At 48.1% G+C, this 12709-nt stretch overlaps 2 protein-coding genes across 2 annotated transcripts; one reads left to right on the forward strand and one right to left on the reverse strand.

Moving 5' to 3' along the window:
- Positions 1 to 6246: 6246 nt before the first annotated feature.
- Positions 6247 to 6683, reverse strand: F5B22DRAFT_643765 (uncharacterized protein; the record flags this gene model as incomplete). The annotated part of the gene is made up of 2 exons (XM_047978318.1): positions 6247 to 6457; positions 6586 to 6683. 2 exons carry the CDS (start codon positions 6681 to 6683, stop codon positions 6247 to 6249), a joined length of 309 nt encoding a protein of 102 aa, XP_047833613.1.
- Positions 6684 to 8798: 2115 nt separating this feature from the next.
- F5B22DRAFT_544455 (PLC-like phosphodiesterase) lies at positions 8799 to 11907 on the forward strand. Its single transcript, XM_047972881.1, has 3 exons — positions 8799 to 9072; positions 9172 to 11162; positions 11552 to 11907. The coding sequence occupies exons 1-3, from the start codon at positions 9061 to 9063 to the stop codon at positions 11727 to 11729; spliced, it is 2181 nt and encodes a 726-aa protein (XP_047833614.1). The 5' UTR covers positions 8799 to 9060; the 3' UTR covers positions 11730 to 11907.
- Positions 11908 to 12709: the final 802 nt, after the last annotated feature.

The raw sequence follows: 12709 nt of genomic DNA on the forward strand, positions 1-12709 counted from the left end.
ATCGAAAGAGGTAGGTGAGCTAGGGGGGTGAGCTAGGTGCCGCTAAGGCCGACACGGTGGGGGGGGAGGGCCGGGTCGGAAGAGCCCTAGGGTGCGGCCAATAGGCGGGCTGGTCACTATAAAGATGCGGCATTGGGTGCGTTACCAGCTCGCTTGCCAGCCTGCTACAGGCCTGCTACAGGGCCTAAACTGCTGGTTAATGAAGCTTTAGTGAGTCTTAGTGGCTTCACAGTGGGTAAGTAAGTGCCCTGGTAGGTAGGTAGGTAAGCAAGGAGGACAAACAAAATCGAGATCTCGTTAAGAACGGCCCATAAATCTACGGGACGTGTTGAGCTCTACACGACGCTAATGGCTCGATGGGAAGTCGATGACATCTTCGAGCGCAGCTGCAATAGAAAACGGTTATACGCCCGCAGGATATAAGCCCATTTCCAAGTTTGCGGAGAAGCTCAAGCCGGTTAGCATATCTATAGGTGTCTATATAGAAGGATTTTATGCAGTATATCAGTGCCAACTATTCCCCAATCCGAACTGTCATGACCAGCCACTCGCTCACTCTCTCCCGCCTCTCCAGACTCTCCAGGCTCCCTCCCTCTCTCTCTCTCTCTCACGACACCTGCCAAGTAACAGGTTGTGCCAGTTTGTGACATTGTCATTCGAGCTACCGTAGTTACTTGTTTCTGTAGAGGAGGTAGGGGAGTCCCTTGGACGTGTTACACTACATGGCAAATGCCTCGTCATCAGCACACCTCCTCGGCCGCATCGGTCACGATCCTCAACTCAGCTTCATTTATTCTCAAGAGCTAGCCGCGACGATGGTGTACTCAGCTCGTTGCACTTCTTGAATTGCCAACCATCCTTGCCGGTGTCACTGAAACGTTAGGTAGACAGTAAGCCCAATACCTACTTTACATAATGGAACGCATGACAACCTCAATATAAATTGTTCATCAATAGCGCCAGCATTAAACTTGACATTGGAATTGTCTGCGTCTGGGGATCAACCTTCAGCTGACCCCGGACTCGCGACGTGTCTTCCATGAAGGAATGCGTGCGTTTTTAGCGTCTAGTAAATCGATACCAATACCACCGGCTCACCCAATCTACTTAAGTAAGTAAGTACGTACCAGTAAGTAGTACTGCAGAACACTGGATGCACCGTCGATCATGGTGCCATATTCACTGGCTGACGCGATTCAGTCCAATCGCTACCTTCCATACTGGCTATAAGCTAGGAAGCCAACAATCGACCACAAACAAACAAGAAGACGAGAGATTATCTGTCGTCATCCAGGAGGCCGACAAATGAAATGACCCATGGTTATATGGACCGTATTGGCCATAAGTTTTGGCCGAGTACTTCTGACCTCAAAGCATCCCACTGTAACATGCCCGAGTAAATCTGATCATTATCGCGATGCCAAGTAGCACCACGGTTCCCATATCATCGTATAACTACCCCTTCATTCCCAAACAAGTTTGAACTTGGTTTCTACACCGACACACCGCCCTCATACTATACTATGTACACGTCAGCAGTTCAACTCTACAAACTGCATCGCACCGAGCAAGAGCCGAAAGGGATAGACTACCTATGCCTACTCAGCGGTAATACACAATTCACTTGCCCTCGTTCCCTCCTCGTCCGGCGAAAACCAGGACCAGTAACCACCAAGAAGATGAATGCTCGGGTGATAAGCACTAGATAGCAACGAGCAAGGGATCCCAATCCGGCAAACAAGTCTTCCCAGCCAGCCAGCCAAGGCGGGACATACTCTGACATACCTAGGACATGGGTGGCGTAAATGCTCCGGCTTGTTTCAAGACAGCCTTGACATGCCAGTCGAGCCAGTCTTCGCAGGATTCAGTGAGCTTCGCCTTGTGGAGAAGTTTCCTTTACGCCTTGCAAGAAAATCTCCGATTGCCGGCCACTATGTGGACTAGGTAATGTAATGGCCATATTCGCAGATTATGAGCAACGTTGCGCGCATAGCTACTGTACAGTTTCATTTTCATCTGTCTACCGACGCACAAGCATGTATGTGCATTCGGCATCTCAGCATGCAGCATGCATCTTGTAAGTAATCTGCAGCCCAGCATTTCATACAGGTTCTCTAGAGTTGCACGACTAGCCCGTGAGCTGAAAGACGATTACAGCCACACACCCCTCATTTCAATGATATATATATGTTTCCAGATCATCCGTGTCTCTGTCACTTTACTCGAGCTTTTAGAATGCGAGAATAGAAACAACAAAGCATTGGTAGTCATCAATGCATCTGATTTTCTTCGTGGCCTTGGAGATCATACAATCTAGGCCCGGCTGGGGCTATGAGCCAAGATGTTCTGTATCTGGGGTCATAGCCCACACCAGCAGAAACCGTAGCTCTAAGTATGGTGCATACGACGCAACGCCGAAGAGTCGGCACATCTCATCATCTGAAAACCAACCAATCGCGAATAACACTTTTTCCGGCCTCCGAAAGCCGCCAGTGTCGCGCGCATACAATCTAATGACAGTCAAACTACCTAATTACAGAGGTCCATAAAGATTGGCACCTTCTACATACATCTTCTGAGATTAGAGGTATTCTTTGATGGACACAATTCCCTTGTCGGGGATTTATGTGTGCATTTAATGTGAGACGCTTTCCGCCGAACTTTCCACACTGTACATTACCTAGATCATACGCCATTCCAAATAGCCGCGGCGGCAAAACAACCCGCCCCCCGTGCCGCGAATATACCCCCCTGGGTAGGAGGATATCATGCCGTACTAAGCCGGGATTGTTGAATTAAGAAAGCGCATACAAATAAGTGAATAAGTTTCTTGGGAGGGGTGTTTGACATGCCTTGTATGAAAGAAAGACAAGAACATACCTTGCAGCTGTCAATGCAATGCTCACCTAGTTTTTCGTTTTCAGTTCGATGCTTATATCAGGCCAAAGGCTGACTAACACGAGAACTTCACGAAGACTCCCCCTCGCTCACAGCAGCACCGGGATTTACATAATGGGTAACTTTCTCATAACATCAGGATAAGATCTAGCATATTACGAGCAATTTCTACTTCTGTGCCATGTTTCTGAATCTCAATATAGCTTAAACACGAGAGATATCTCTTGAATTGAAAGAATGGAGCGGTCTAGGTCACGTTACTGCCCCCTTTAACATGTGCGCTTCCTGCAAGGTTCTTAATCATCTAACAAGGCACTCTGGCTTAACTTACAAGATTTCCCGAAACTTTAATCGCCCATTTCCCATACTCGTTACAGATGTAGATATCACGTGTCCTGTCCGCTGTGTAAAGTGACCTCCTCCGAAGATCCAATAATTAGGCCCCGTGACCTCGCCAATAAGGCAAGTACCGGACTGAAATTATCAAGATTTCTGAGGACAACGTGCTACAAACAATGCCTCGCGCAAAATGTGGTCCGGCAACCAGATAAGCTGAGTATCGCCGAGTCCGTGGCTGCTTACGTTGAACTTTCGGCGCAGAGAAGAATGGGTGTAGTGATGCTAGAGCCTGTAGCAATATCAAGCCCCGAGTTATATTGTGATCATGTAGTCTACTCGCCAGCCGCGAATAGAGTTTGGTACGCATTGAGGGATATATACCTAATTACTGCTGCCTTTCGTATCGAGAAGAAGAAAACCAAGCGCACCAGTGGCCGAGTTGGTACGGCCTAGCGAAGCATAATATATGTTTGTTATAACAGCGTTGAGAGCGTCTAGTAACCTTATCCTGCAGCGTTGGGCACCGAGGGTTCGATTCCCTCGTTGGTCGAAATTTGTCTTCTTTTCATCTTTTTGTCTGATCTTATTGTTTTGTTGATTTTTTATCTCGTCTTCTTATCCTGCTTCCGTAGAGAGGGAAGGAAGATAATCGCTACGCCGATAAGGCTCTCTTTATTATGCTCTCCAACTTTGAACTTGTTATAACTCCGTCGATATGTCATGTTTTCATTTACCTACTGTGCAGTATCCACGTCAACCGCCTGCATGTTGTGGCTCGGGGATCAAGGTGCTGTATATATAGTAAGAAGGAATTAGTGAAGATAGCTCCCTGCTCCTTATGAATATACCTAAACAGGGGATTTGTCATAACTTGTATATATGCTTTAAAACTGTACTGGAATTGAATGATTCAATTCTCATGAAAACCAATGATCTTCATCTCGCCAATCTGTCTACTCTCTCGCCATCAACTAAGAATGCCTATCATTGAACTAAGGGCGAGTATCCGAGGCCTTATCTTGGTGGACATCTAGAGCTACTGATCCTCATGCCATAGAATTACATATGATAATCTCAAACTAGTGCTGACGATACATAGGGACTGATATTCCAAGGCACCTCGACCTGACGCTCTAGCACGAAGTCAAGAATGGATCCCGCGATGAAGTAATTACAATGGATCATTATGACAAAGGGTCCTCATTATTGGAAAATCATGAGAGATTGCGCAGATTGCCAATTATTTCGAGCTTTTGGGTCTAGGCATACGGGCGAGTGATATTTTGCAATTGTAACTCCTAGCAGTAAATACCAATGGCTCAAGACACAGACTATATAGATCGGCCATGCTAGGACAGCAAAATGATCATACTTTATAAAGTATGTCTTTTGGGAGCTGTTCCATCATGATCTTATCGACGGCATTGAGGTTAAAATGTCCACATTCGACTAGCACCCGTCTGAGATCATTCAACACGACCGTCTATGACCCGGACCTAGCTCCCTATCAATATAGAATGATAGCCACTTCCTTTGCTATTTCTCCCCACAGAATGGTTCATGAGGCTAAATTGTTCATTCCGAAAGTCATACCATAGCATCATCATCACTACTAGAAGTTCCTCGACAATACCATCATCAGCCAAGAGATCAAAGCCTCTACTCCCAACAACAGAACTGACTCGCGGTGATTCTACATCGTGTAGTACTCCTGAATAACTACGACCTTGCTGTTCCCGATGAGATAGATAAGCTGTGGATGGACGTACATCCATGTCTGAGCTTGAGTAAGACACTGCCGCACATGCGCTCGATTAGGATACGCATGGTGTCTGTTTTCGTATATCATTCCTCGGCGATACATGTACATTCCGCGACCAGGCCCGCGTTCAGCCAAATATGCTCGAGCATGAGCATGAGTATTGTACGGTGTAACCATCCATGATCACGGTGTAGCTAGCCTATGAGCAGTCGTGGGAGCGCTTTGGAATTTACCCTTTGTGTGTTTTTGGTCCGTCTCAATCGTCTCACCACTCAGTAGAGGGAACGCGGGATATAGCATATCCCTTGATTGGGAATTTCATTTCCCGTCTTGTTCTATGATGAGACTCTTTGATCATGTTTCAGGATGTGGCTGAGTGGAGATGAGCTGGTTATTCATTCATGTGATAATTTCAACTCGTGACTAGCGACAACGTGTTGTGTGATCCCAACTCTTGATGTTGTACATTACTTGGTAAGTATATGCATGTGAGACAAAGAACACAAGTCTGCATGTACAGGCTTGTGAGAAAGTAGGTAGTAGAGATATCTCTCAATTGGCCACCTCGCTTCTCATCTCATTCTAGGTAGTCTATTGACATATCCAAAAATATAGGCTCGAAGAATCTGGCACTGTTTCGGGCGATAATTCTCATTAGACTGAGAAAAGGATGCTACGGCGTCCTTGGTTACCATGGAGCGGCGCGCCTTTGACTGTGAATGAGCTCAGTTGCTCATCACATTGAGATGGAGTGAATCAAGCCATATACTCACTCCATGCTACTCCTAGCTCCTGATTTGAGGTGTTATTATAAGGTTTCTTACTGTATTAAGAAGCTGGCGTGGTTGGTCAATTGTTTTCAACATAGCCTGTATGACATAGTTAAGTACTTTAAGGAGGCGTGCTTCAAAGCGCGATACAGCAGATGTCTATTCTTGACGATAGCTTCTATGGAAGATAAATTCTTCTCATCCTGGGAACGAACATATGTTCACATGTCGCCACTGTGGAGTGGCGCAATCAACAAATACTATGTTAACATGAGACCTTAGAATGGTCAGAGTGATAGTTTGAAGATCGACTACCAACGCATACCGTGTGGCAACTGCCTCACCAGCAATGCATACGAGCACGATCACAGCGGCGGGTCTTGCGGCATCGAGAGACGTCTAACAGAGCGTCACGAGCGCCAGGTAGGGCACAATTGATCGTAGACGCGATGTATTCAACAACATTACAACAAGAGCCTAATCCTCTCGTTCACCTATAACCATCGTACAGCCTGACGGCCCAATCCAAACCTCGTGAACACGGCGGGGATCGACGTCGACGCGAGCGCCGGCTGAAAAGGTCTCCTTGGTCGGGGTTTCATCTTTGGGGTAGGTGATGGTGAGGCTGCCCCGGATGATCAGGTGAGTAGCCAGACCATTATGGCTGTGCGGGCGATAGTATGCATTGCTGCGCATGCACAAGCGGTCAGCTAGCCTCGTCTCTCTCTCCCTCTCCCCCTTTTCTCATTTCAATTTCAACCTAGTGGAGCTGTGCAAGCGAGGGAGTGGGTGAGTGAGTTTGAGTTTATGACGTACGGGGCATCTGTCCATGTGTAGACGTCTGTAAAACCCCATGACCGCACCTCGTCTTCATACTCCTTGGGCGACTTTGCGGGGGACGTCATGTCGGGCATCGTTCCCAGCAGTCTAGAATTCCCCGTGTGATTCACACTCAACAGGCTTGGAATTGAAGAGACGACGCCCCTCACTCGCAGGTGGGCGCAGACAGGTCGTTGCGGGGATCGATAAGTAGGTGCCAGGAGTTTCGAAGTCGGTGAGACAATGAGGGATAGAGGACACTGACTGGCACGGCGCATATGGTGTAGGTACCTTAGGTAGGTAGGTTTGCAGGTTGGTTGGTGGTGGCTGTGAGGTGCTGGATGTGACTCTTTGGGAGACGGTGACGTCGTTGGGGTGGTTGAGAGCTGACGGGGATGCCCGAGTATATGTACTGCTTGCTGGTCTGAGGCCGTGATCCAGTAACGGGTCGGCTCGGGGTTTCACACATTACGGATCGATAGTTGTGCATCACTTTACACCAAACAGAGTACAATCTACTACCGGTATCTATGTAGGGAGCTACATAGGTTGGCACGTGCTGCTACTCCTACTTACAACATCTGTAACACTGTTCAAGGAAAACATGTTTCCAGACTCACGCTTTCACACTGCGAGATTGTACTTGCATAGGTAGTATAAGTAATTAAGGTGAACTTGATAGGTAATTATTCGAAGGGAATCAAGCTCCACTGTCAAAGGTGTAGAGTGACATGTTAGGTCAAGTATATATGTACTTACATATAAGTACCTAGTTGATTTGCTGATGTGTGAAAACCCGAGCCGGTTGGAGTGCCCAAGGCCCGCTAAAGTGAGACCACTGACCCGCCTAAGCGCTGCGGGTCTGAGACTTGCAGCGTTCCTACATCTGCTCTGATCTGCTCCAGTGCTCTCTGCCAGTCGGGTGGCCCTGTATCCTCGACCCTTACTCGATTCCAATCCGTCCATATGAGAGGCCCAAATCATCGACGAGCACCAGCTCAGCCTCCATGCAAGTGTGTGCTGGATTCTCTGTTTTCCATCCATCAGACCGAATCGCACGCTGGTATGACTAGCACTGCCCACGATGTCCCTGCATGCCATGCGCACCGTCATGTCAGCGCCGACCAACGTCGCAACGACAGGGTGAGATGGAATGATGATTCATTGACCGTCGCTTGCCATTGCCTTTCTCCCCAGCACCTCCTCTTCTGCTCCTCTCATACCGGTAGTACAATACAGTACGTAATGTACAATAGGTGAGCCGAAAGAATTAAGCAATTTAGCAAATCGATTAAAACTTAAAGCAAAGTGTTTATTTTTATCCAGTCGACCTGTCTAGTTTCCGCCCCCATCCAATCAAGGTCCAGTCTACACTCCATCATCGTATCCCCATTGGCCTTGGAATGGGTGATCTTCTTGTTGACTTGGGTCCAAGCTGGAGCTGATACATGCTATTAGTACCTAATAGTACATAGTTACTTTGATGCAGTGTAGGACATCTGGACTCGACTCCACAAACCTGACGATCCCTGCAAACAGAACCAACTCAGCCCCAGAGTCATTCGCTTTAACGATATGGGTTCCGACTACCTATTGAGAACATAAGCAAGTAGTAATTGAGAGAAAACATAGGTACACTGAATCCCCCAGACTTCCAGTATGATGAAACGTCATACCCGCATCTCAATTCATCCTCTTGCGGAAACTCCAGCTACTGCTCAAGTCTCGTGCCTCCAACTACCTAGGTACATCATCGACACTACACTACAGCCTTACGTACATGAACGAGTCCCCTTTAGTGGCACCATAGCCGGGTTTTGGGCCCTTGGCAACTCCTTGGGCAGGTTGACTAGCTCGACTAGTTATCAATTGGATTCAGACTGGCACAGACTGGCTCCCGTGTCTGCTCCCGTCTTCCTGCTTGGTCGACTCTGGTCGAGTCTGTAGCAGGCCTGGTGTCAACCGTCGTGGTGGTGATGGTGGTGGTGGTGTAGTGGGGGCCGTACCCGTGGAGCTGGGTTGACTTGGGCCTGAGTGAGGCTAGCCCGAGCTGAACCGCCCTAAACCCCCTGTTCAGACGGCTTTGGTTACCCTAAAAGGTGCACTATCTCCACCATATCTTACATGTACAGCAGCAGCCCTTGCATTTATCTACGCCCATCCCGACCTACAGCTGGGTTATACCTATATTCTTCAAGTTCTTGTCAGCACCATCTTTCTATCTTACCTACTAGCTACGACCAAAAAAACAACAACAACCTATTCCTACAGTAGCTTCTTGATGTGTTACCGACTTGACCATCTACTATGACATTCGTTGCGGAAGACTCAGCTCTCGCCATCGAGCGCCCGTCGAGCCTCCCATTCGTGCTGTACGAATGAGATTCAGAGCGTAGTCGCTGTGCTCTGTGAAATCGTTAACGAAACCTCCTCCTTTTTCCTCAATACCAGGACCGCGATCAAGCTCCAATTATGTGTCTCAAGGTGCGATTTGTTTTGATCTCGCTGCCTTTCCCCCTTATCTACTCTGCACTCTTGGTGCTCCTGCCTCTGGGATACAGTACTGATCTGATGCTTTTGCAGATGTCTAAACCCCGGGCTACCGCCCCGGCTGGGCCGTCGCCTAGCCGTCGCCACACATTACAGGTTCATGGCACCGAAGCCATCTCCTCGCTCAAACGTGCAGTAAATTTAGCACTACTCCTTGCTTCCCCGGCGGCTATACACCTTGACGGCGACGGATTAAAGAGAGACCTTTACCTGAGTGCCACTCTTCAACGTTCCATTCGAAAATTATTTAGTGATCTTTGTCGCGGACAAGCTACATTAGACCGTAAATCTCTACAAAACTTCCTAGAGGTTGAACAAGGCGAGGCACAGGACAAGGTTTTAGGGACACTTACCGAGGACACATACAAATTCGAACAGTTCCTTGAGGTATGGTGGAGACAATTTGGTCTCGAAATCGAAAACCCCGTTTTTTCGGACAAGGACTTGACGAAACCAATCACCAATTATTTCATCGACAGCAGCCATAATACGTACTTATCAGGTCACCAATGGAAAGGGAAAGCTACAGTAGAAACATATAAACGCGCCTTACGCCAAGGGTGCAGATGCGTTGAGATAGATGTCTGGGACAACGATGCCTCTCCGTCTCGTGATAAGTCATTAGCAGGGTCCACCAGAGACAGTCCAAGATCAGAACGCTCTGTGAGGTTCTCAGCGAACACTTTGCATACGGCAGGGTTTCATATCAAGAGGGTCGTTGACAATAAGATCGAACGGACGCGAAAATTCCTTGGCGTTGAAAAGGTCCACAGTCATAGCCCGAGATGTAGCAAGTTCGATATCTCAGGTCCATCATCTGGCTATGGGAATGGGCTCGCCCTAGGTCAACCCGACGCTGACGCCGACTCCGACGAGACCCTTGGTAGCCAGTATGGTACAAGTAGAAGGGACACGGCTTTGACAAGAGACGAACCAATCGTCATGCACGGATACACGTTCACTCAGCCGATAGGCTTCCGTGAAGTATGCGCCGCGATTCGCGAGGCTGCTTTTGAAACAACAGACTTGCCCATTATTGTGAGCTTGGAAGTGCATGCCCTCGCAGATCAGCAGGAACGCATGGTTGACATCATGAAGGAAGAATGGGATGGGCTCCTTGTTGAGCGACCTTTTGAAGCACTTGTCAACGGCACCATGCCGAGACTCGATGAGCTGCGCAACAAGATCCTCATCAAGGTGAAGAAAGCCACTTCGAGCACAGAGAATCCGATGGCGGTAGGCTCCTTATCTCCAAATCTCAGTACTGTGGACTGTGATTCTGGTTCTGGACCAGAAGACGATCGATCACCTAAGCGGCCTCCGCCGAAAGTGCCCATTTGCGAGAATCTAAGTAGCCTGGCGGTATACACTCACAGCGAGCATTTCGTGAATTTCGAGTCGTCGGCGGCCAAAATCCCTTCTCACATATTTTCAATAAGTGAGAACAAGATACTAGAACTGTGGGAGTCGAAGCGAGACGAGCTATTCACACATAACCGCCACTACTTCATGCGGGCCTATCCCAAGGCCACCCGCGTAAACTCGTCGAACCCTGATCCTACTCAATTCTGGCGAAAAGGCGTACAAATGGTGGCAATGAACTGGCAAAAATGGGATGAGGGTATGATGCTCAACAGAGCCATGTTCTCTGGTGAAAATGGTTGGGTTCTCAAACCGGCTGGTTATCGTAGTCACCTCGATGAGAACGATTCAACTTGTCATCTTTCTCACCGTGCATTCGACCTCATTATCACAGTTTTCGCTGGGCAACACATCCCTTTACCTGAAGATATGCCACGTCACAAGTCACATTCATTCAGACCTCTAGTGAAGTGCGAACTTCATGTTGAGAAACCAGAAAAGCGGTCTGGAAGCCCTGGGGAGGGAGGTATCAGGTTCCGCTCCATTGAGTGGGACAAGCAGACAGGTAGCGGGAAGACTGATCATCCGGAATTCGGGGCCGACAGTCGGGAGCTTTGCTTCAGGGATATCCCTCGGGTCGAGGAGTCGCTTAGCTTTGTCAGGTAAGGATATTTTACTGTTCTTGAGTAACACTGCTTTCCATTCAGTTTCCCCTAATAACTTGTATCCCCAACACCGAACATTTGCACCGTGATCACAGAGGTACCCAAGTTTTATCACCATCTCTCATACCAAGAAACCACCTGTCATATGTAGGTATCCGTCAAGCGACGAGAACCGCTCGATCTCCATCTGGAATTTGTCCCACGGCACCAGGCCGAGCCCATGACAACGGCCGAGTATATCCTCGTGGGCTGACCATCGCGAACGATTTTCCTTGATCCCATACCCGACTATCCCCCTTTCCTATCTATCACCTATTATTCGACTGTCTATGCTCGCACAGTCCCGTCATGATTCCGCCATTGCCAGCTAACATTTCCATGAATAGGTTTCGTGTTGAACATGAGGAATCACGGTTCATACCTGGTGGGGATCTTGCGGCCTGGGCTTGTATTCGCTTGGACCGCCTGGCGACTGGTTTCCGGCTTATTCCGCTTATTGACACTGATGGTCGAGACTCCAAGGGCGTTCTGCTGGTGAGGGTGGCGAAGAACTATCGATTATAGGTGGCCCAGCAGAGGGGCCGTCGGGATGGTTCCCTAGGCGACGCTTGCTCACAGTCACCTGCAATGTTGTGGTTGATTGAGTATCTGCGGAGCACTTTGTATCCTGCCCTACGACTCTTGAAGCATCCCTACATTTGCCTAGCTGATGCCACAGTAGGATCCGGCGGAAGCTCCGATCGAACCACATCACTGGGATACAGCCAGAGTCACATTTCCTATGTTTGTATTTGTGTGGGAATTTTAACAAACATCGTTGGCATGCATACCATATTCTTTATTCTTTCTTGCTTTTTTCTGTCGTTTGTCTTTTGTCGGATAGCTACTTGGAGTCATCACTCGAAACGGGACGGCATTGGATGGTTTGGGATACCCGAAGACGGCGACCTCACGCCGCTTGCATTTGCATTTTACTGGAGCAAGTCTTTTGTTTTGCCGTGTTTGGTGTTGCTGCTGCTATCCTGGCTTATTGGGCTGCTGAGCAAAGCAGCTTACATCATTCTCTGTGCGGAACCCACTCTGTATCTTGGTAGTCAGTCAAATCAGTCAGTCATAGATAGAGTAACTTGGAACAGGATATACATCCTTAAAACAGACAAATGAATCACATAAATCCTATGTTGTGATGATGATGAATGATGTCAACGCTATGTTTACATGTATGTATGTTTGTTAGGACACGTAGGCCCCGACCTCAAGGGTCATTAGCCGGATATTCCTCAGACCTTTGACCGATAGGGTCTCAGACGTCTGACTTGCTGGATTTGTGGATTTGTATAGTTGTAGTGTTCTCGATCTTGTAGAACGAACGGAGGAGCTTGTTCTTATTAGCGTACCTAGGAGAGTTTAATTTGATGTATTGTAGCTCTTTGTATTCTATCGCTGGGAGGAATAGCTTAGTGACGTTTGATCTCGAACGTCAAAAACGACGCCGTTAGACGTTCGAGCAGTCTAACGGTTATTATATAGCCCCACTTACGTTC

Source organism: Xylaria bambusicola (genome assembly GCF_022495145.1).
Source record: "Xylaria bambusicola strain CBS 139988 unplaced genomic scaffold F5B22scaffold_8, whole genome shotgun sequence".
NCBI lineage: Eukaryota > Fungi > Ascomycota > Sordariomycetes > Xylariales > Xylariaceae > Xylaria > Xylaria bambusicola.

What these genes read in the sequence shown, in the direction of transcription:
- F5B22DRAFT_544455 (XM_047972881.1), top strand. An exon ending in GAGTCGCTTAGCTTTGTCAG is followed by an intron (nt 11,163 to 11,551) that starts GTAAGGATATTT and finishes TTCCATGAATAG; the next exon opens with GTTTCGTGTTGAACATGAGG.